Source organism: Gallinula chloropus (assembly GCF_964237585.1).
Source record: "Gallinula chloropus genome assembly, chromosome: 6".
Classification (NCBI taxonomy): domain Eukaryota; kingdom Metazoa; phylum Chordata; class Aves; order Gruiformes; family Rallidae; genus Gallinula; species Gallinula chloropus.
In genome coordinates this window covers 18487309-18508960 of record NC_140091.1, presented here as the reverse complement: position 1 = coordinate 18508960, position 21652 = coordinate 18487309, and the positions used below count along the sequence as shown (strand labels likewise).

The 21652-nt window shown below is 39.4% G+C and overlaps 1 protein-coding gene across 1 annotated transcript in view; it reads left to right on the top strand.

Moving 5' to 3' along the window:
• ABCA4 (ATP binding cassette subfamily A member 4) overlaps positions 1–21652 on the top strand; it is a gene marked incomplete at both ends in the record, with an annotated part of 72987 nt that overhangs the window by 34074 nt on the left and 17261 nt on the right. The window contains 15 exons of the mRNA XM_084266195.1: positions 1289–1493; positions 3980–4078; positions 8004–8228; positions 10799–10976; positions 12304–12435; positions 12672–12811; positions 13637–13774; positions 14029–14216; positions 14985–15075; positions 15654–15859; positions 16216–16264; positions 16789–17030; positions 17454–17578; positions 18883–18981; positions 19959–20148. Of these exons, the coding sequence (XP_084122321.1) occupies positions 1289–1493; positions 3980–4078; positions 8004–8228; positions 10799–10976; positions 12304–12435; positions 12672–12811; positions 13637–13774; positions 14029–14216; positions 14985–15075; positions 15654–15859; positions 16216–16264; positions 16789–17030; positions 17454–17578; positions 18883–18981; positions 19959–20148 (2307 nt within the window). The remainder of the gene's footprint in view (positions 1–1288; positions 1494–3979; positions 4079–8003; positions 8229–10798; positions 10977–12303; positions 12436–12671; positions 12812–13636; positions 13775–14028; positions 14217–14984; positions 15076–15653; positions 15860–16215; positions 16265–16788; positions 17031–17453; positions 17579–18882; positions 18982–19958; positions 20149–21652) is intronic.

Below are 21652 nucleotides of genomic sequence, written 5' to 3'. Positions count from 1 at the left end.
GACAAAATAAAAATTTGTAAGGACAGGTAAAATAATTGAATAATTAATGTCTTGCTGAAAACCAAATATTTTTAACTACCTTACTGAGAGTTGCTGCTTGGGGTCCCTCTTGTCCCCTCATTTTCCCCAAGTCTGTTACTCCTAGCCAAACTACATTTCCCATGGAACAGTACTGTATCACTTCTTGCTTTATTAGCTGGCTGTGAGAAAGAGGTAGCAGATACACCCCTGGGAGGGGCGGGCTGTGATTTTCCTTATCCTGAGCATCTGGTGTAATTTCGGTCTTGTTACTTTAAGGGGCCTGTCATGGTTTTACTCCAGCTGAGAACCGAGATCCACGCAGTTGCCTGCTCTTTAAAGGAAAAGAGGAGGGGGAGAAGTGTGGGGGGAAGGGAAGGGAAAAAGGAAGGTGAAAATAACAACCCAAAACCAAGAAACCAAAATCCTGTGGGTTGGGATAAGGATAGTTTACCAGAATAGCAGAAAGATAAAATATAACAATGATAACAGGACTATAGAGCAAAAAATATATGAAACTGGTGATACACAATGCAGTTTCTCACCGAACCACACAACTCGGGCCATGCCACCCAGAGCCATCCCGGAACCCGACCGTCCCCCAAAAACCACGCATCCTGGAGCCACCTGCTCCTCCTCCCATCAGCCCCCCTTTATACGGAGCATGACGTAATTGGCAAGGAACACTCTCTTTGGCCAGTTTGGGTCACCTGTCCTGGCTTTGCCCCTCCTTTCTCATTAATAGGGAAATACGAAGAACTAAAAAAGTCCTTGACTGCTTGACCACAACTAAAACCATCAGGGTGTTATCAGCACTGCTTTCATTTTAACACTCAAACACAGCATTCCATCCAATGCTACAAAAGAAGTTAACTCCGTCCTGACGGAAACCAGGACAGGGCCCTACCCCGTACACCCAGGAAATACTTTGTTTCTCCAAGATAGGCAAAGGTGTACACTGCAAACTTTTCAGAACAGAGACCTTAATGGAAAAAAAAAAAAAAAAGCTGTGAAGATTGTCTAGTAGCTAAAGAATCTACAGCAGTCTTTGAATTCAGTCAACTGTTAGAGATAAATATTGCTTAGAATTACCACCATTCAAAGGTGTAAGCATGCCAGTCCAAGTGAAATCGTTTTTCCCTGATGATTTGTTAGATGTTACCAACCTTAGAAGTCCCCTCTGAAGGCTGCCTTTTTTTTTTTTTTTTTTTTCTGTGGTTGCTTTACAAAAAGTCCCTCTGAGCTGGATGTTGTTTCTCATTTATTCCAGAGTTTGCTCTCTCAAGTAGCTTTTGGGTTTGGTACGGAATACTTGTCACGCTATGAAGAGCAAGGTCTTGGCCTACAGTGGGGTAACATCAGAACGAGTCCCTTGGAAGGAGATGAATATAGCTTTCTTTTTTCCATTAAAATGATGTTTTTTGATGCTTTTCTGTATGGAGTACTTTCTTGGTATCTTGATAATGTTTTTCCAGGTATGTTGATTTCCTATTCATACAAAGTAGTAGTAATTGTAAACTGTGTTAGTGTAATTAGTCTCTGAGTATTTGTGTTAGAAAAAGGATATTTGACACTGTAGACTCTGTCTTATCCTATATAGCACCACCAGCCTACTAAGGGCTTCCACTTTTCCCACTTTTTTTCTTGTATTCCAGTAGTGAAAAGAATGTAAAAGGAGGAAAGTGTGAGGAGGAGGATACAACTTCTAGTCTTGTTTTAAAATTTAAATAGAAAAACCTAAAGAAATATCATCTGTTAAAAAGCAATTTGTGTACATATTTTTATTTGAAAAGTTTCAACTATTTCTAGTACTTTTTTTTTTTAATGCAGGAATAACAGTTCAAGTTGATTTATATACTTACGGCCACATTAGGCCAACTGTTTCTTAAAGAATGGTGCTAGCTCCTAAGTCATGTGTCCTAAGGAGCTGTGAAAGTTTCTGTGTGGAATTTTTTATGTCTAAATGGGAATCCTGGTTCTAGTGCAAGTTCACAAAAGGCTATTTTTTGCTGTTATCAGTTACAAAGTTTGGGAGGTTTCTTTGTGAGAAAATTACTTGTTCTTGTAGTTTAAATGGTTACCTTCTTATTGAATATTTCTACAATATAAAAAAATGCAGACTCTTACAAGCAAGTAAGCTTTCTTTTCATTCATTTATTACTCCCACATGTGAACTGCAGTTACAGAATGTGTTTCTTGGCAGTTGGCTATCTTTCTTCTTTTTTTATTTTTTGCCTGAGTTACTCAGAATCTGAGATCTTGCAGATTTTTTAGCTGCGTAGAAAAATTAAGATAAAATGTTGCCTGTCTACACACATCACAAGACTTAATCCAAATGAAGAAAAGATACGGGTTTGTTAAATAGCTTTATGTGTCTGAGGATATTTCACTTCAAAATGAAAATATGACCTTAAGTGTGCTTGCTTTCTTTGTGTCCCTACCAGTGAGCTATACTACACCAAGTTAATGCCTTTTCAAATTTTAAGAAATGTGTCCTCACATTGTAGAAGTTTAGTGCAATATTAACATATTTTTAAAGGTCATTTACAGTAACTTTCCTAAAAGCTCCTTTTTGGAGAAGCACATGTAGCAACTATTTATTTGAAAAAGAATGGACAATGTCCTATTTCCATGAGCACAGCAGGAGTTAAACAACAGGAGTTTGCTCGTAGATCCAAGTTGGTTTTTTTCAGCCAGCACTTTACAGAACAGCAAGGCTTCTCAGGGTTTCTATTCATTCACTTCAGTTCCTCCCAGTGCTTGCTGTGTCTCCTTGGCTTTCTGCCCCTCTGTTCCTGGGGTATTTCTTTGAGGATTTCTCTCTCACACTCACACAGATGTACCATATCAATGCTGTAGTCTTTGAGTTTAGTATATGATTTCCCTGGATAATCCTTTGAGCCATATGGTTCAGCTTCTGCTCAAGTTTTCTCTGCAGCCAGCTCTGCCCATTGGCATGTGGGTCCTTTGGATAACCACTTTCTGCTCCATAATGGAGTCTGCTTGGTTTTTGCACTCATCCTGAATGGAGGCAGTAGTTTTAGCCACCAGCTTCAAAGGGGGGTAATCCTGTCGTAACACACATAAAGAAAAAGGATGGAGAGTTTGTGTGCATTAGTGGGAGTACAAGTGGTTGCCTGACATAGAGGGCATTTTTGGTAAGTCAGAAATAAGCAAGAACTTTCATAAAAGCTGTTTTTCAGTACAGGAAAACTGACCATCTTTCAGACAGCATCACAAACTTGCGTTGCTTATTTTGAGTAAGTAGCACAAGGCCAATAACATCTGGGTTCATAAGGGTGCCTGTTTTAAATATAGCAGCTCAAATCCCTGTGTTCTGTAAATCAATATGATGCAGGAAAGCACTATTGACTTGCTCTAGCTCTGATCTGGCCTGACGAGAACTGATAATGTTATGGTACTTTCTCTTTTCAAAACACAGTTAACCTGTGACCCAAGAAGCCCGTTTCTGCTTAAGAAAAAGATTACTCTGATACCAGTTTTAGTGCAAGGCCACACACTGAAATAACAGCCAGTCTCTTTCCTCATTGCCACGCTCAGGCCCAGGGTAATAAGGGTGAATATAATTTTTTCACTCATGTCAACCCTCCAGTTTTAAGTGGGCCTTAAAAGAAAATCCCTGAATGAGGCTGGGATCCCACTTAAAGCATTCAGGATGTTCCTTGGCAGCTGCTGCCTCACTGGTGACAATTCAAATTCTGTAATTAAACCGTAATTTGCTTAAAAGCTAAGGTAAGTCAGACCATATATTGTCTAAGTATTTTACTTCTGATCAAAAGGAAAAAAAACCAATCTGCAAACAAAATCTGTTCTGTCAGGTACTTGGTAGATATGCAACACTAGGATTAAGAGTGTTTATAATTGTAGCTCAGACTTTGAATTTATGCCCACTGAGGAATGTGTTTATGAAGTGAGCTTTACCTGCTTGTTTTTGTTTTAGGGGACTATGGGCTACCACAGCCTTGGTATTTCCCTGTGCAGGAATCGTACTGGCTAGGCTCTAGAAATTCAAGAGCTGAAAAACCAACAACTGCTGATGGTGAGTTCTTTTAAAACTTTGGTGTTTAGAAATAGCTTCAAAACCACTGATCCGCTTAGAGGTGACTGTGTAACATTTCCACTACCTGAGCTGCTGCAGAGATTAGAGACAGTCATACACTGGGAATCTCAGCAGGTGCCTTTGAACTTGGAGTGGCCTGCTATTATTAGTTAGTTAGAGGTGAGTCACTGTTCCACCTGAGAGCCTTTAAAAGCATGGCTTAGCAAGCAATATCAACACTGTGCAACCCTCACTCCCCCAAGACTTTTTGAGTTGTTCAAGGAGTTCTTACTGCCCAGCACATTATTTGTGAAATGAATCAATGAAATACAGTGTTGGTCTTATCTAATCACAAAGGCTCCCCATCTCTCTAAATGTGATTCTTTCCTATCTAGTTTGATACTAATTTAAGTCTTTACTTTGGGTTTGTAAGCAAGATCAAAAGTGATGCCACCCTTGAACCAACTTGAATGAGTGCAAAAATCTTTTTTTTTCTGTGTGTGGATTCTGGAGTAATTAAGAACACCATGTGGGCAATTGTATTTAAATAGGAATTAACACAGAATGTCTGGAATAGAGGCTTGCTGATGGTGGTGCTTTGAAATACATTTAAAGTTAACAAGGTAATAGTGAAACTAATCAAAATGATAGATGAAGAGATAACTTCTTCAGTCTTCTCATTATCATCCTTATCCTTCATCAACTCAGACTGCTGACCGGGCAGTCTCTTACCTACAAGCCAGAAGGAAGTTAATTTTTTCTGTGAACCTGCTGATAATACATTCACTGCTCACACGTTTTGCTCAGAAAAGAGGAGGTGGTTATAACACTGTGTGGTTTGTTGAAGAGTCTTCACATTCTGGTGCATTCTGAGGGAGTGAACAGGTCTTCCTTTAGACATGCTGTGAAGGCTTTCAGAATGGTAGAGGTTTATCTAGCCATTAGGGAGTCTGTTACCTGCCTCAGCTTTTCAAATGCTGCCTACCAGATTAGAATTTGACTGTAAGTAGGAGGAGTTTTTGACAGTAGTAAGGAGGAGTAAAGACTCAAAGTAGGACCATGAGCATGTTTATAGATGATTGGAAAATTTCCAAAGATCCAGGTAAGATCCAGCTACTGCATCGTTGTCATTTCCTGTGGAATTTGGGCATATCCCACATGAGATCTGCTTTGAATATCTCCAATTTGGAGCATGGTTACTTACAGGATTTTAATATTTTCTATTTATTTATTTCAAGTCTAAATTTAATGGACATTAAATCAATTTTCTGGTTATCTTAATGCCTCATAAGTTCTGTGTGTTCTTTAATCTATTACTGATACAATGACTACTCATGATTTCTTAATACTGAAACAAAAAGTTGTGAGAAGGCTTGAAAGTCCCAAAATATTCTGTTGCTTAGGTAGATCAGCAATAGAAAAGCTTTTAGCTACTACTTAATTGTTACGAGTTTTTAATAGCATTTTTAGATTACTTAGATAAAACATTTTGCTTGAGTGAAGCATAGAGTTTATTTTGTAGATGAAGTTATATCAGGTTGCTGAGCTGATCTAACAGTTCACTGCTGAGAAAAAACAGGGCAATCTTGCAGTCCCTTCTACAGCTCTGATTCTAGTTCTGCTAATGCTTATCAGTCCTTCATAAGATTAAAATGTAGATCCTTCTGGAAGCTGTTTCCAAGAACATTAAGGACAAGGTGATAGGAAATAATGAACATGGATTTACCAAGAGCAAATCTTCCCTAACCAGTCTGACTTTCTTCTGTAATGACTGTGATCAGTGGACAAAGAGAGAGCAGAGGATGCCATTTAACTTGACTTTAGCAAGGGCTTTAGCTTGGATTCACATAGTGTAGCCAGTTCCAGATACAGGCTGCTTGAGGCTGTTGAAGTGGGTAGAGAATTGACTTAAGTGAGCCTAAAGTATTGTGATCATCAGTACAAAGCCAAACTGGGGACCAGTTATTAGTGGCAGAGGTCTGACAGGGGCTGACCCTAGACTTGATATTGTTCAATGACTTTATTTCCAGCCTGAGTGATGGCATAGAGAGCACTATAGGCAAGTCTGGAGGATACCAAATTGGAAGGAACAGTGGAGTGCAGGACAGCTCTTCAGAGGGACCTCAACAGACTGGAGAAATTACTTTATAGGAACCTCCTGGAGTTCAACAAAAGTGAATGCATAATACTGTGTCTGGGATGGAATAACTCCACAGGACAGTACAGATTGACCGTGTCTGGTTGACAGCATGTTGAGTATGAGCCATCAAATATGCCTGTGTAGCCAAGAAGACCAGATGAATCCTGAACTTTATTAACAGTACAGCCATTATTTCAAGGGAACCGATTCTTCCCTTTTGGCCAACACTTGTGAGACTGCACCTAGAGTACTGTGATGTTCAGTTTAGGGATCTTCAATTGGAAGGAAGACAGAGCTATTGTAGGGAGCTCAATAAAGAGGCACCAAGTTGATTAGGAGCTGGAACATATAACATACAAGGAGATACTGAGAGATGGATCTGCTCAACCTTGAGAGAAAGCTAAGATAGAACTAGACTTGTCAGATGTGTCTAGTGGAAGCATGAGAGGCAATGGTTGTAAGATGGAAAACAGGAATTCTGATTCAATATAAGAAAAATATATTTTTTTGTGAAGATAGGTAGAACACTGGAACAGGTTGCTTGGAAAGGTTGTGAAATCTCCATTTTTGGAGGTAGTCACTGTGATCTGAGTTGGCCCTATTTTTTGAGGGTTGAACTGGAGACCTTTCGAGTCTCTTAGTACCTTCTGATCTGAATTATTCTATTATCTCAGCTACCCTCAGTGTGCTGATACTTACTGCATCTTCTCTTCCACAAAACATTGCCTTGGGAACAGGGACAGTTCAAAAGGTAATCTCTGATTAATTCCTTTGGAGGAGGCATAAAATTCTTACCTGTTTGAAGAATTAGGACTCCACAGTGCCTCAGTTTACAAGAACCTTAGAACTTTTCTCAAGTCATATCATATTTTTTTTAATTTATCATAAATGAATAATGTGTTTGGAATAAAACTGGAGAAGAAACTGTCAGATAATGCAAATGCACAACGGAAAATGATGCTAAACTGGTAAATTACCTTGATACTTTTAAAATTTTCTTTTGTATGCCATTGCAGTGAACTTAATGTTGCTATTTATGCACCAGGTAATTTTATACAGTTTTATGACCTAAAATTTATTATAGCAAAAAGTTATGGTGAAATTTCACAACCAAATTAAGTCCTGGGCTATCTGATAAATTACATTTGTGCTAGTTACACTCTAGGCTGCCCCTTGAATTTGTATATGTAAACAGTTTCTTTAGGAACTCCCTCTTCTTACATCACTGTTCCCCCTGCTTCAAGCCTGTCCTCATTAGTGACTTTGGGCCTGCTTTCCTTTGTGGCAGCAAGGTCTAAGACCAAATTGGAAAGCCAGAAATTCTTGTACAAAAGTTAACCAACTCATTCACTCCAGCATCGAGCTAGTCTCTTAATCTAGCAGTTTAGCAGTTTGCTTTTCATTTAACCTTTTAAATTTGTTCTTCCTCCTCTCTCTCACTCTAAGTCTGGGAAAAATTTGTAGTCTTCCTCTTCATGTAGTGAAGACTTAGGTCTAGAACTGCATAGATAAAATATAAAGCATGTACCTAATGTTAGTCAGGATCTTCTACCCTGAGACTGACAGTTTTGCAATTATAGACATGTTCTTTAAATATCTGTTCCTGACACTGTGAAGCAGATTTTAAGCTACATGGCTTTGAGTGCTGTGTTCCTAACCTGAGTAAAACACTGATCTTGGAGAGCTCAAGGTTTAGGACTACCTCTTTTTCTTCAAAGAAGCTCTAGAGATTAGAGGAAATGAAATTTTGGTTAATTAAATGCTGGCTATTTTTGGTTTCTATAGAAAAAAGTGCAGAACCAGAAGGCTGTGTGGATCAGAAGGCCATGGAAGGGGAAAAAAATGAAAGCAGAACAAAGAAATCTGAAGAACTTGAAAAGCCAGAAGAAAAGAGTGACAACCAGGGGGAGAAGGATGGTAAAAACAAACAATGTAAACACAAACGAGACAAAGAACCCGGCGAGCAGGGGAAGCCTAAGACAGATGTCCAGGACAAAGATGAAATTAATAGTAAGGAGAGAGAGCAACCTGAGTACTTCTGAGATACTATACTCATTGTACTTCATAACAAACTAGACGTAGTAATGACTGGAGTCAAGCTACAAGAGTCCAATACGCCACATAAAGATAGCGTGTGACTGCCAGAGCTAAGCTCAGGAGAGGCACTGACTCTCCCAGCTGCCCCCTTACTGATTCCTCTACATTCATAATCCCTTAGAATATTTTAGCCACCCTCCATGAGAGCTGCCTTCCAGAAGAGTGCTGTAACTTGGGGTTTATTGAGCAAATGCAGGCTGTTTCTATAGCAAGTTAGTGTTCGTGCTGAGGGAAGCCTCAAAGACACGTACATTAGCCTAGAATTAAACAGAGCCATGACTTCAATAAAAATCCTTTTAGTGGGTCTTGCATCTATAGGGAAAGGCTGATTTCAAAGGGATTTATCTGAAGTGCTCTGTGTGTCTGTCTGCAGCCTATTCTGATGCTGACATTAGCTGCCACTGAAGAATTCCTGAATCACCTGCCTTATTTTCAAGACCCAATGTTGTCTTTTGTGGAGAGCCAGAGGAGTTTTCTGTATGCAATGCTCAGAGGAATGCATGTGGATTCTATAGCAAAAGTAACTGCTACAGACAGCCCTGGGCCCACTCTGACTCTCTTGAAAAGCTAGAGATAAAAGTGGGGTCATCAGAGCTCCTCACGTAGGCACTGAAAACATGCATTCAGGGTGAATGGAAACAGGACAGGACTTCAAAAGAGAAAAGACAAGCAGAGGGCAAAGGTTATTTCAGCCAATCTTCTCCTAATATTGCCTTATCTATGTGGTGCTGTACTCATCAGCTCCCAGGTTCCAGCTGCTCCATGCCACAGAGGAAGGGCTTTGCCTGTCACTGCACAAAAAAAAAAGCCAGCCTTCCCTTTCAGCCAGCCACACAGGGACTGGGAGATACGTGAAGAAGCCAAGAGCAGACCTGGCACTGTTCAAAGACATTGTTTCCAAAATGTCTTCTTCTAAGAGCTAGTGTTTTGTGTAAAAGTAATGAGATTAGAAAATGGAGAGTAGATCTAAAGGCTAAAATCTAGTCCAATGCTAGCATGGGTTAGCAGAGCAGGGCAGACACGCTATAAATCTGTCCTAATTGCTTGATATGTTTTAAGCAGAGCTTTCATCTAAGCCCTATCCACATGCCCCACAAATGCTACCACCTCTGAAGAAAGACCCAAGTGGCCCAAAATTGCACTGAGGGTATAGGATCAGAAGAAGAAATAGGAATCACCAAAAAAGGGAGCTCCAGCCCTCCACCAGTGTGCAGATGCTGGGGGAAAGCAGATACTGGGGGAAAGCAGGTACTGGGGGAAATCATCAGAGAATTTGCCTCAGAACTTGTCATTGAGTCTTGCAGGCAAGTATGAGTTGAGCTCATGATGTGTACAGAACTGAGGATGGTTCTTCAATTGCCAATGTATGCAGAAATGTTTAGCCAGACTCCATGTGAACTTTTATAAATATAGGCATGTTTGTGTTTGGCCCAGTAAGGTAAAGGAAACCTGGATTCCTTCACAAAGTAAAATGAATGCGTATCATAAGCTTCATATTTGAAATAAAGTTCCATTTCTAGGTGAATTATTTCAGCTGCTCTGTTGTATACACAGCTTTCTTGTGTACAACATATTTGTGACTTTTTCCCTGAGTATTGTTTGTAATGACAGTCATACAAGCCACTGATGAAGGTGGGGCTGGTTTCACCCGGATGGTGTTGGCTGCTCTCCACACAGGCCTGCTGGGTACTGAACAATTTAAGTAAACTGCAATTGCAAAACAAGCCTCCCTACAAAGCCTTAAGCATTCTGAGTAAACAAAAGTCGACAGGGTCTTTAGTTTAAATTTCTCTACTCCCATAATTCACATTGCCCAAGGGCTTAATTTACTTCAAAGGAAGTTTGTTTTGTCTAGAAGCTGATGCAATAAAACATCCTGATGGTGCTATTTACAATAATGCATTTTTAATCCTGAGAGATAGCCATCCCATGTAGTGCTCATGTTAGGCACTGCCTAAATCTTGAGTTGTCCTCAGCAAGGGGGTAAATTTCACCTACCAGGATTAAAGGCAAATGTTGTTTTTTAAAAGCATCATGGTAAAAGAATGCACAGCTGGGCAGATGATTTGAATGGCAGATTTCAGCCTGACTCGAAAGGAGACCTGCTGCTTGTTTAATGTAATCTCTCAGCCTATCTAAATATCTGCAGACACCAATGCCAAATAATCTCTCTGCTACACAAAGAAAACAGAAAGCGTTCAGCTTCACTTCATCCAATGAGTTACCTCTCCACAAACCCACTACAATTCTGGGCTCCGCTTCTCCTGTCGTTGGTGTGTGTGTAAATCCAAACAAAAATCTGTGCAGTTAGAAATCTTGCCTCAGTTTGGTACTGGTGTGACTGGAGAATCTGGCCCTGGCACATCATGCGATATTTTACTGGGTTTATGCTGTTGCTTTTGCACTTAGAGGTGTCAACATCAAAATGGGCATAAAAGATGTGCTTTTATTATTTGTTCATTCTCAATTTCTTGCCTTTCAAGTAAATACCTTCTTTGAGCCTGAGCCAGCAGGACTGATTCCAGGCGTATGCATTCAGAACCTGGTGAAGATTTTTGCGAAGAGGCCCCAGCCAGCAGTAGATGGGATGAGTATCACTTTTTATGAGGGCCAGATCACAGCCTTCCTTGGACACAATGGAGCAGGAAAGACAACCACCATGTAAGTCTGCATTTTAGAAGCAGTAGAACCAGGGCAGTGCTCTACTGCTCTGCCCTGAGAAGCCTTCTCTTTTCACTCTTCACTTTTATCTCTACCACCCCTGCAGCTAGCTTGATGCACAACATCAAGCTTTTTCCAGAGAGGGAAATGCTGCCCCAAGGCAAGGAGAAAATATCCTGGATTAGCTAAAACCCTAAAGAAAGAGGCAATGCATGACACGAACAAGTGAAAAGATAAAGAGATGGAAGTAATTCTGTCCCCTGTAATTTGTTTCCCATGGCAAAGTCCCAATAGTTGAGGAGGGAGAAGGATCTTCTGGCATAGAGCCAAAGATTTGAAAGCCATCACACCCCAAATGTTCTAGGTTTCTCTGTCCAACTAGCTTTGTCAGTCATGCTTTTTGGTCTCTCTGCAAAGATGTATAAAATACAGGCCCTCTTTAAACAAAATGGTTACATGTGTGTAGGATCCACATCCAGATTAAAAGATTCCTCTAGTCCAAGAAGCCTAGTATCTCAGGAAGCTGGACTTTAGGAATGTTTACTTTTGTTTATACAAAAATTTAATTGGCAAAATAGGATTAATTAATTAATTGGTGAGGAAACATTTCACGGGTCTGTGTCAAGTTTACCAAATGTTTGAAGAACTGACAGGTTTCATTATGATGTTTCTCAGCAGAACACTTAATTTTTCTCATTAAATACTTTTATTTCAAATGCACTTTAAATTGCCTTTTAATTTTTCAATTGTTATGCAAGAAATAATGTTTGACCCAAAATAAAAGCATTCTAATCTGTTGAAATGTTTTGTAAATTTGTTTTTCTATTCTACTGATAAAAACAAAAATTTCTATTGAAAAATCCATTATCCATCCAAAACTAGTAACAGGTTCCACCCATTTGCAGCATAGCATTTGCCCCCCTTCCATTTTATAGAAAATAAAGGTGTAAGGCAGGAGTCAGAATGTCTGGAGACTTCAAACTTTTATTCTGCATCTTGGTCCTAGTGAGTTTACTTACAGATACACCTGTACATGGGTGGTATAATGTGCTGAACAAACTACTCTGAAAAAGAGTACCTGACTAAAACAGGTTTTTTATGTGGGGCAGAACCATACAGGCAGGTGTGTCAAAAATTATGTTACTGGACCTACAGGATTCTCACTGTAGCAGGGTGAAAGCATTTATATGGATGCTTTTCACTGGAGTTGTTTCATCAAGGCCATAGTAAGAAGTCAATATGCTCCATCTAGTGGAATCCTGCAGAGCATCTTCCTAATCTGGCACGAAGACAGGAGAGAGGGAATTTCCTCACTTTCTTTTCCCAGGTCGATACTGACAGGCCTCTTCCCACCCACCTCTGGAACTGTGCTGATTGGCGGCCTGGATATTCAGACTCACATGGACTCTGTTCGGCACAGATTAGGCATGTGCCCTCAGTACAACATTTTATTCAATCAGTAAGTATCATTCCATACTAGCTCTAGGAATAAGGGTCCCAATCTCATGCTTGACACATCTCCAAAGCCTGTGTTGTTTGTCTGCTGGTAGGAGATAGATCTCAAAGGGACTTCTCCCAAAGATCTGTGATCCAGCTCTTCTTCCTTTACCTAGATGGAGTAAATTTATTGCTGCTTGAGAAAAAATTTGATTATTCATTTAAAATGCCTTGGTACCTTTCTGTCTGGTTTCACAGCCTTACTGTAGCAGAGCACATCTTGTTTTACTCTCAGCTGAAAGGGAGATCCAGGGATGAAGCTGAGCAAGAGTTGGAAGCAATGCTAGAAGACATGGGCCTTGCTCATAAAAGGAATGAAGAGGCTCAAAATTTGTCAGGTGCCCACAGGATTGTTCTAACTTGGGTTTTTTTTGCTGCCTTTGTCTTTGGGCAATTATTGTTTGAATTGCATGGTTCAGGCCATATTTCTGACACATCACTGTGCACAGGGGATGTCTTTCATTGAAAACTGTATAAAATATAGAATCATAGAATGTGTTAGTTTGGAAGGGACCTTTAAAGGTCATCTGGCACAACCTGTCCCTAAAGCTTCTGCTTCTTACAAATATACAACAAATTCAAATATACTTAAAGTTCCTATGTTTGCATGAGTATATAAAAATAATATGTGACTGTAAGAAAAAACTCACAATATAATATTCTCTTATTTCAAGGCAAATTAAATATTACACTAATGTGCCGCTCCAATTGTTTGGATCAGTGCACCATAATACTGTATGATTTGGTAGGAGTAATTTCTTTCATTCTAAAGGTACAGATGAGTGTAATGTATTTGAACACATTTGATTTAGATTCAAAAGCTGATTTGAATAAACAGTCAGGTGTTATACTACTTTGTCCTGATTGCAACTATAAAAGTTAACTAGCTTCATGTGAGAAAGTGAAATCTCTTCTCTTCCTGCTATTGCTTCTGGGAAGAAGCAGAAAATACATGTGGATGCAAAATAATTTAAAAAATAAACAATTGAACAACCTGTTCTGAAGAAAAATGTGACTGTTTTAATTTTGAAGAAATACTTGTCTAAAGAGGTGTTTTGTTTTACTTCTATCAGTGTGTCTCCACACTGAAAAGTAGTGTTAATTATGTCCTTGCCACTTATGTAACTCATCTCAGACTCCTGCATGTGTCTGTCCTCCAACAGGTGGAATGCAAAGGAAACTGTCTGTTGCCATTGCTTTTGTGGGTGAAGCAAAAGTGGTAGTCTTGGATGAGCCCACTTCTGGAGTTGATCCATATTCCAGGCGGTCTATTTGGGATCTTCTGCTGAAGTACCGCTCAGGTAACAGGCTTGAGAGGGGGAATTGGATTGTTGGTTTTGTTTTAAAAAACTGTCAGACATGCATCACGTGCCTCCTCTATAAACTGTCATGAGTAGTGGGATATGAATACAAGAAACAAGGTTCTTTGAACAGATAACTATGGACATGGCTCTGGTGCAGAGAGAACCCTGCATTAATTGCTAAAAAAACCTAAGCATGGCTTTGAATTCCAGCTAGAGTCCATGCCTTGAACATTCCTCCTTGTTTCTTCTAGGCAGAACCATCATCCTCTCAACCCATCACATGGATGAGGCAGACATCCTTGGAGACAGAGTAGCCATCATATCCCAAGGGAAACTCTTCTGCTCAGGCTCTCCTGTATTCCTGAAGAACTGCTTTGGGTCTGGGTTCTATCTCACTCTTGTTCGCAAGATGAAAAACACCAAAATTGGAAGGGCTGCAGTAAGTGTGTAGCTCCCTCCCTGCACATGTAATCTGAAAAATTCTTACACCTATTTGTGCACTGCACCAGGGTAGAAAGTTAAGTACTGCTTGAGGCTGTATACAAAACTGACTTCAAAATGAAGAAGGCAATGAGAAAATTGGATGCCATATATTATATAGATACATCAGCATCTCTATGAAAATCTTCTCTAGTTTTATAAATATATTTTCAGACAGGTGAAAATAATAGCTGGAAATGAAGTAGTCAGTAGTCAATAGTTCACCCTTGTCAGTTAAGTATGTCTAAACTTTTACCCATCAAGTTGCCTTTGTTCATGTACAGGTCTTTCTGATGCTTACTTTTGCAGTACATTGGCTGTAAACATGGTGTAGTCTAGTAATTAGCTCAGCTGTTAGAAGAGTCTACATTTATTCATAGCTAAACCAGCATCACACAGCTTGAAGTAAGGATCTGGATTCCATCTGCTGTTAATAGTGCTTCCAGTCTTAGTAGAAACATGATCTGTAAACTCAAGGCTACTGCCGATCATGTTTTGCATGCAATTTAGATGCACAGATATGCTTTCCACAGATGGATGTATGCTTTCTGAATTGCTTAATCTGGTCCTCAGATGACTTTCAGTATAGTATGTTCAAGATGCTCCATATATTTTTCACTGACATTTTTCACTGACTGAAGCCATTCACAAGCTGAGAAACCTTACGTCCTGTTTTGGATGCATCTGAAGCACTTTCATCTTTTTATCTGTTGCTTGTCCATGCTAGTCACTTTGTAGCTGTGGATCTCAGTGTTCCTGCTCCTGCTCCAGCTGTGCACACAGAGACAAAGGAGGAGATCCAGAGCAGGAACTGGATGGTAAGAAATGGGATGTTTCAACATTCCAGCACATAGCTATGTCTCCTGTTATGCTGCAATCTCGTTTTACAGATCAATGCTGCTGAGGCCCACTTCTTCAGTGCTCATGTCTCACACCGGTATTATGTTGTAAGATGAATGATAAAGTTTCTTTGTGGTTTTGCTTACTATTGCTCTTTTTTGATGGATATGTGGTCTCAGGTACAGGTGATGAACTGGACGTTTATGTGCTTTAGAAGTATCAATGAATTTTGAACTACTCTGCATCAAAATGTGCAATTTTTAATGAAAAGTGAAGCATACCTAGAGCAAATGAAACTGGCTTTTCTACATAAGAGAAGAACTTAAATAGATATTCCTGAAGATTTTGTTGTGCTTTAAAAGACCTGAAATATTTTCCTGCTACATAGTTCTAGATCATAGTTAGCAACAGAGCCCAGTCTAGTAAGGAATTAACTGAGATATCTGTGAGTTATGTAATAGACCAGTCCTATTTTGTATAGTGCAAACATCAGCTTCTGAAATCATGCTTAGCATGGTTAAATATTCATTCTTTGAACAGTTTTGATTTTTCGCAGGAGATCTGAATGAGCTAGCAGAAGTAATTCATCATCATGTCCCAGAAGCAAAATTAATTGAAAGCATTGGTCAAGAACTCATTTACCTTTTGCCCAATAAACACTTTAAACAACGGTCTTATGCCAGTCTCTTCAGAGAACTGGAGGAAACATTGGATGACCTGGGACTCAGCAGTTTTGGAGTTTCAGACACACCACTTGAAGAGGTAACAGACAGATTAAAATATCTGCTGACCTTACTAGTCCTCAAAATGTTTTCTGAGACAGTTCCTGTTCTTAAACATGTAATCTTACTAAGTCCTAATATCCCCTTCAAAACCTAGTCCAAGCCTTACTTCATGTTAGCCATGTGGAGCATGACTCAGTAGCCTGAAACCTGTCTGTCTTTGTAACTTAGTTTGACCTTTATTTTCTGAGATATTTCGTAAGAGATGTCAATTAATAAGCAGGGGTACTGAAAAGGTATCTATTTTTTTCCTGTTACATTGAAGGATAATGTGTTATGTGTCAAGTTGTTGGCCCTGTTCTATTCCTAACCAGGAGATGTATTTGTCTGTGGCAGGTTTTCCTAAAGGTCACAGCAGAAGCTGGCCCTGGAATGCAAAAAGCAGGTATAGGTCCATGAATCAGGATTTGATAAACTGTTCTCGGGACTGTTCTGTATTGTGAACGCCAAGTAAAGGAGAGCCTCAGAACTTTCAGTCTTTGTATGGTGTTCTTGCCAAAATAAGTTTGGTCAGCAGATATCTGGTTTTAGAGCCTGACATGATACCTGAGAAACAAGATGAAGTCAGCAGAAAGACTTTTATTTAGACAGGATTAAGTTCTTAACTATGTAAATAAAAGTGGAGTGTCAAGACCCCAGATGTCAGTGGTTTCAGTAGATTTATAGAAAGTACTTTGCTGACCATTAGCCCATAAACTACATAGATGACTAACTTGTTAGTCCTGCTGAGTAAGAGGAGTGTTAATCTATGATGCCACTAGATACAGCCACAGCTCAACAGCTGCAATTAAAGCAATCTGGTGATGTGATATATATAGTTAGTAAAATATGGAGCTCATTAAAATGTTTGTGTTACCTTCAAGAATGGAGCATAAAGTGTCTTCTCTGTACCTGTTCATCTTAACCTAGGAGACACTCAAGAAAACGGTTCTACTCTTGGAAAAACTTCAGCTGAGAACAAACCAGATGAACAAACTGCACTGAAAACTAATGACACATCTCGAATGCCAGTAGGCATAGCAGGAGATCAGAATGAAGGCAAAGGGTCCCGACAGTATAAAGGTTTTCAGCTTGTGCACCAGCAGATCAAAGCACTGCTCATCAAACGGTTCCACCACGCCTCCCGCAGCCACAAGGACTTCATAGCCCAGGTATTGGGTTCTCAACTCTTTCCCACAGCGTTCTCAAGGCTCTCTTTCCCAGCAGTGTCTCTATGCATGCAACAGAGTTGCTGCAATTGGGTGACAGTGTCCCTCACTGTTCTAATTATGGTTCCAGCTCTTCTGCCTTCTATTTATTTCTGTCTAGAGTTTTACCTGCACCAAGTTCAATCATTACTAGCCCAGCACTTCAACATAATATGGTTTTGTGACAGTAAGAATCTTAAGTGAAAGCATTGGAAATTAAATTGTTGGTGTTCAGGAGCTAAACCAGGTTTAAACTTTTGATTTCTGTGCTTCTGTTGTTACTCTTTTGTACATATATATATATATATTATTTTTTTAAAGTGTGTGCAGTACTATTCTACAACACATATATAATAACCTAGTGTGATATTTTCATGTTTCCTACAGATTATTCTCCCTGCTAGTTTTGTGCTGCTCTCTTTAATACTTACAGTCATTATTCCTCCATTTGGAGAATATCCTGCCTTAACTTTGCACCCTTGGATCTATGGACAACAATTTACTTTCTTCAGGTAAGAGAAATCACTTGAAAAAGTGTATCACATGCACACCTTTTTCTCCCTAGCATTTAGGATCATGGGTCTCTGTCTTACTGGGATTTCTCAGTCTGTGGTACAATAAAGGATTGCCTCCACTGGAATCAAGAGATTTGAAATAGCATTAAATTGGTGCAAGTGGAGAAAGAGTGGCTGATATATCTAACCAATAGCCCTTCAAATATGTTGCTGTCTTTGGCACTCTCCTCTTTCTGCATGAAATCATGACCTCAGCACTTAAGAAGTTACATATCCTGCCAAACAGGACGTCACAGACCGTAAGAAATCTGAGTGTTTCTGATAGACCAGATAGAGCATTGGACTACTCCTATAATCATCTTACAGAACAATGAGATACAAGCCTATCTGCTGACCTGTGGTATATTTATTTGTAGTTAATACAGTATTTAGGTAAAGTTATGGAAACAAGATGAAAGCAGAGACTCTTCGGATTTATTAATGCTGCTTAGTAGTTTCTCCCTGCACAGTATCCTTTGGCTGAGTCTGAATATTTTTTTTTCTACTAGCACTTTGTCTCCCTTTATTCCTCATAGAGCCTTTGGTTATGTTCTATCCAGGTCATTGCACAATTCCTCCCTGCTCTCCTGAACACTTGCTTCACCTTCACTTCTATGTATTCCAAAGCTGAAGTTGCACCAAGTCAAAATATGTGCAATGCAAAGGAAATTTAGTGTTTAAGCCCTGGACTAGATCACAACTGACAGAAAGCAGCAAAATGGAAGGCAATTATTTTGAAACATTTTCCTTGAGTTTAATACTGAAAATTCACATGAAACTTTAATTTACACATGATAGTGTATGGGGTAGAGTTTGTTATTCATCCTTGTGTAACACTAGATGCTAGCAATATTGTGTAGTCTAATATCCCTTGATTGTTAGTTGCAGAAGCTTCACTATTAACAGCATTGTCTCTCTGTCCTCAGCAGATGGAAATGCAGAATATGTTTCTCAACTTCAGATTACTGAGTATGAAGGGCTGAATGGGTAGACATGTGGATTCAGGTCTTCTTGGAGAATATTGCTGTAGGATTATGTCAGAAATCATGCTTTACTTTTTGGAAAAAAGGACCATTGTGTTATCTTGTTAACCATCTTGGAAAGTTCTGGGGTTTTGTATAAATAGCTAAATAATTGATGTATCAGCATTTGAAGGGGGCAGTTGGTTCTGCCATGTGGCTATCCTTCTCCCGTTGCTATTCATACTCCAGCACAATAGTTTTAAAATATATTTTATAGAAAGTCCTATCTTATTCCCTTAGCAATGAGCGTCCTGGCAGCGAGCAGATGGTGTCCCTCACTGATGCTTTCTTGAATAAACCAGGATTTGGAAATCGCTGCATGAAGAATCAGCCTATTCTGTAAGTTGCTAGCTAATCTCTCTTAAACAAGATTCTAGCAGGTTGTATAACTAGTGGAAACAAGAATGAATTGACTTGGCTTTTCTCTAGAGCAAATCTGTCAGATATATTGTTGGCAATATTATCTACTGTTGGGTCAAAAATAACAAAAAAGCAGCAAGACAACAATGCCAATGGATTAAGAGTGATTCACAGTGCTCAGTGTGACTAGCTGGAAGTTAGCTTATGTAGTCTTGTATTAAGAATTAAGCAAACATGAAATGTATATCAGTAGGCCAGTGGGCTCAGATCCAGATCTTCACAGCTTCCCTGGCCCTTTCTGCATGCGAGTCCCCTCAGGTTCCTGCTGTTCATACAGGCGTGTTTGGAAGCAGTAGCTTCAGCAATTGCTGAGACTGTGAAGTAGCAACAGGACAGTCTCTATGATTTAAAGCTATTCTAGCTATCCTCACTCTGGAGAACAATGTTAGTAGAGCTTTTTAATGTTTGTTGTCCTGCCCACTTACCCTGCCTTTGAGTCCTGCTTTGGGGACATTTGTCACTGTCATGCTATGCTTTGCCATTTTTTCCTTTGTTCCTTTTCTCCTGACAGTCTCCCAGTCATGATATCTAGCAACTTAACTATTCTGGCTGTCCTTCCCTCTGTCTTCCCTTTCCTTTCCTCTACCTGGTAGAGCAGGAACTTTAAAAAATAGAGAAAAGATACTGAGCAAGGAAAAGGTATGTGTCCACTGCAGATATCTTGTGTCCTAATGGGTCCTACCTGCAAGTTGAAGGCAGTAAACTTGGCAGAGTTGTGGGGACAGATGGTATTTATTCATGTTTGCCAAGTACTCTAAAACATTCTTAATATTCATAACTCACAGGATAAAGGCTGAGGGGAGAATGTCTGCTGAGAGTAATTGTGATTTTGTGGATTTGTGAACTCTCAGGAACTGTATCTCTGCGTGGTTTAAAGCATCTATTCCTCTACCCAGGAACTTCCCATGCAATAACATGCCAACTGCCTGGATCACACCTGCTGTTAATCCTAACTTAAGCAGCCTCCTGCTGAGCCAGAAGTGGAGCCCGGAGAATCCTTCACCTTCCTGCAAATGTAGCACTCACAAAAAACTCACTATGCTGCCAGAATGCCCTGCAGGTGCAGGAGGCCTCCCACCACCACAGGTAGTGTCCCTGTGCCATAAATCTTTGTAGAAAAGTTTCATGGCAATTGCTGGAAAAGGGATTAGTATGCAAGTCCCTTGCTGTGCCAATATACATGGAAGGAGTTGAGTACATTTTTTAAGGGAGCAAGAATTGCTGGGATTTGGAATTTCATTTGAGAAGTATTGGGAAATCTCATACATTTAAATGAAATTTGACAACTATTTTCATCCAAATTGCAAACTTCTCATCTAAAAGAAAATCACAAAATATTGATCGTGTTGGTTGGCTTTTCTTCCCCTCAAAGAACAATTGTTTAAACAATTGCTTTTCTTTAAAGAGGGGATGGGAAGGAGGGAGAAAGAGGAAAGGAAAGAAAGCAAAACCACCATGATTTTGGAAATCATATAGTGGGGTCATGTCAGTAAAAATTGACACATTAATATGGAGGCAAATAATTGTTTTTATATGTCTTTTGGTTCCATTTTAATAAATAAAGTTCTAGGCTAGCGAAACAAATGTTTGTATATATGTTCATGAAGATGAATGATTTAATAACCACTGATGCTGTATGGGGATGAGAGCTACTCTCCCACCTGTTCCTCAGTATGTATAATTTTAGTAGTACCCATTATAAAACAGGCTTACTCTTTTGGAGAGCCGTAGGAAATTATAGCCTGTTAGTGTTCATGTTTTCTAAATGTTTTTTCTAACAAAGAAAACAGAAATGCAGTCACTCTCAGAGTATTTAACAGCTCACTAATTTAAAGTCTCACCATGCACACCGTTCAGCTGTACCGTTCCTGTTTGCCAGGCTACATGTATTCATATTAGCCAAATTACTAAAATAATTCTAGTTTTAACTCTGCCACGAGCCTACTCAGTTTCTGAATCCAAATCCATGACACAATCTCTTGAAAATACTGATTGTTTGCTTTGGTTTCTGTATCACTATTCCCAAAACAACAAATCAAAGTTTATTTAAAAATCTGTAGAATTCCTGTCTATGAAGCAAAAAAAGAAATTAATTTGAAGATTTTGTTCTGCCCTTGCATCCCAAGTTATTTCTGATTTCCAGTGAATTCCTGTCCAGAGTTGAATTTTGCTATTCACATGCTAGTGTGTTTGGGAGAGAAATTTAGTCTAAAACTTGAATTCCAAGTAGGGTGCAAAAATACTATTTTATTTGTTTATGGAGACTCTGGTCCTCTAAGGGAAATATATTGATTATAACATCCTGACAATTTTGCAGGATGTGATCATTTTGTATAACTTGTCAGGAACAGACAATTCACATCTGAGTGTCCAGGCAAGCAGCGGTGTGTAAATAATTGGGAAGTACGTCTGAGCATAGACAGCTCATTTAAAGAGGGCGCTATGAGGATGCCACCAGTCTAGTACCAGCTAGACATCTGTAATGTATCTTCTGTGTCATCTCGTACTGCCTCTCTGTGGACAAATGTAGGAACTTCTGGGAAGTTCATTAGACTCTAGGTCATTACTAGGTCATTTCAGGTTGCAAGCT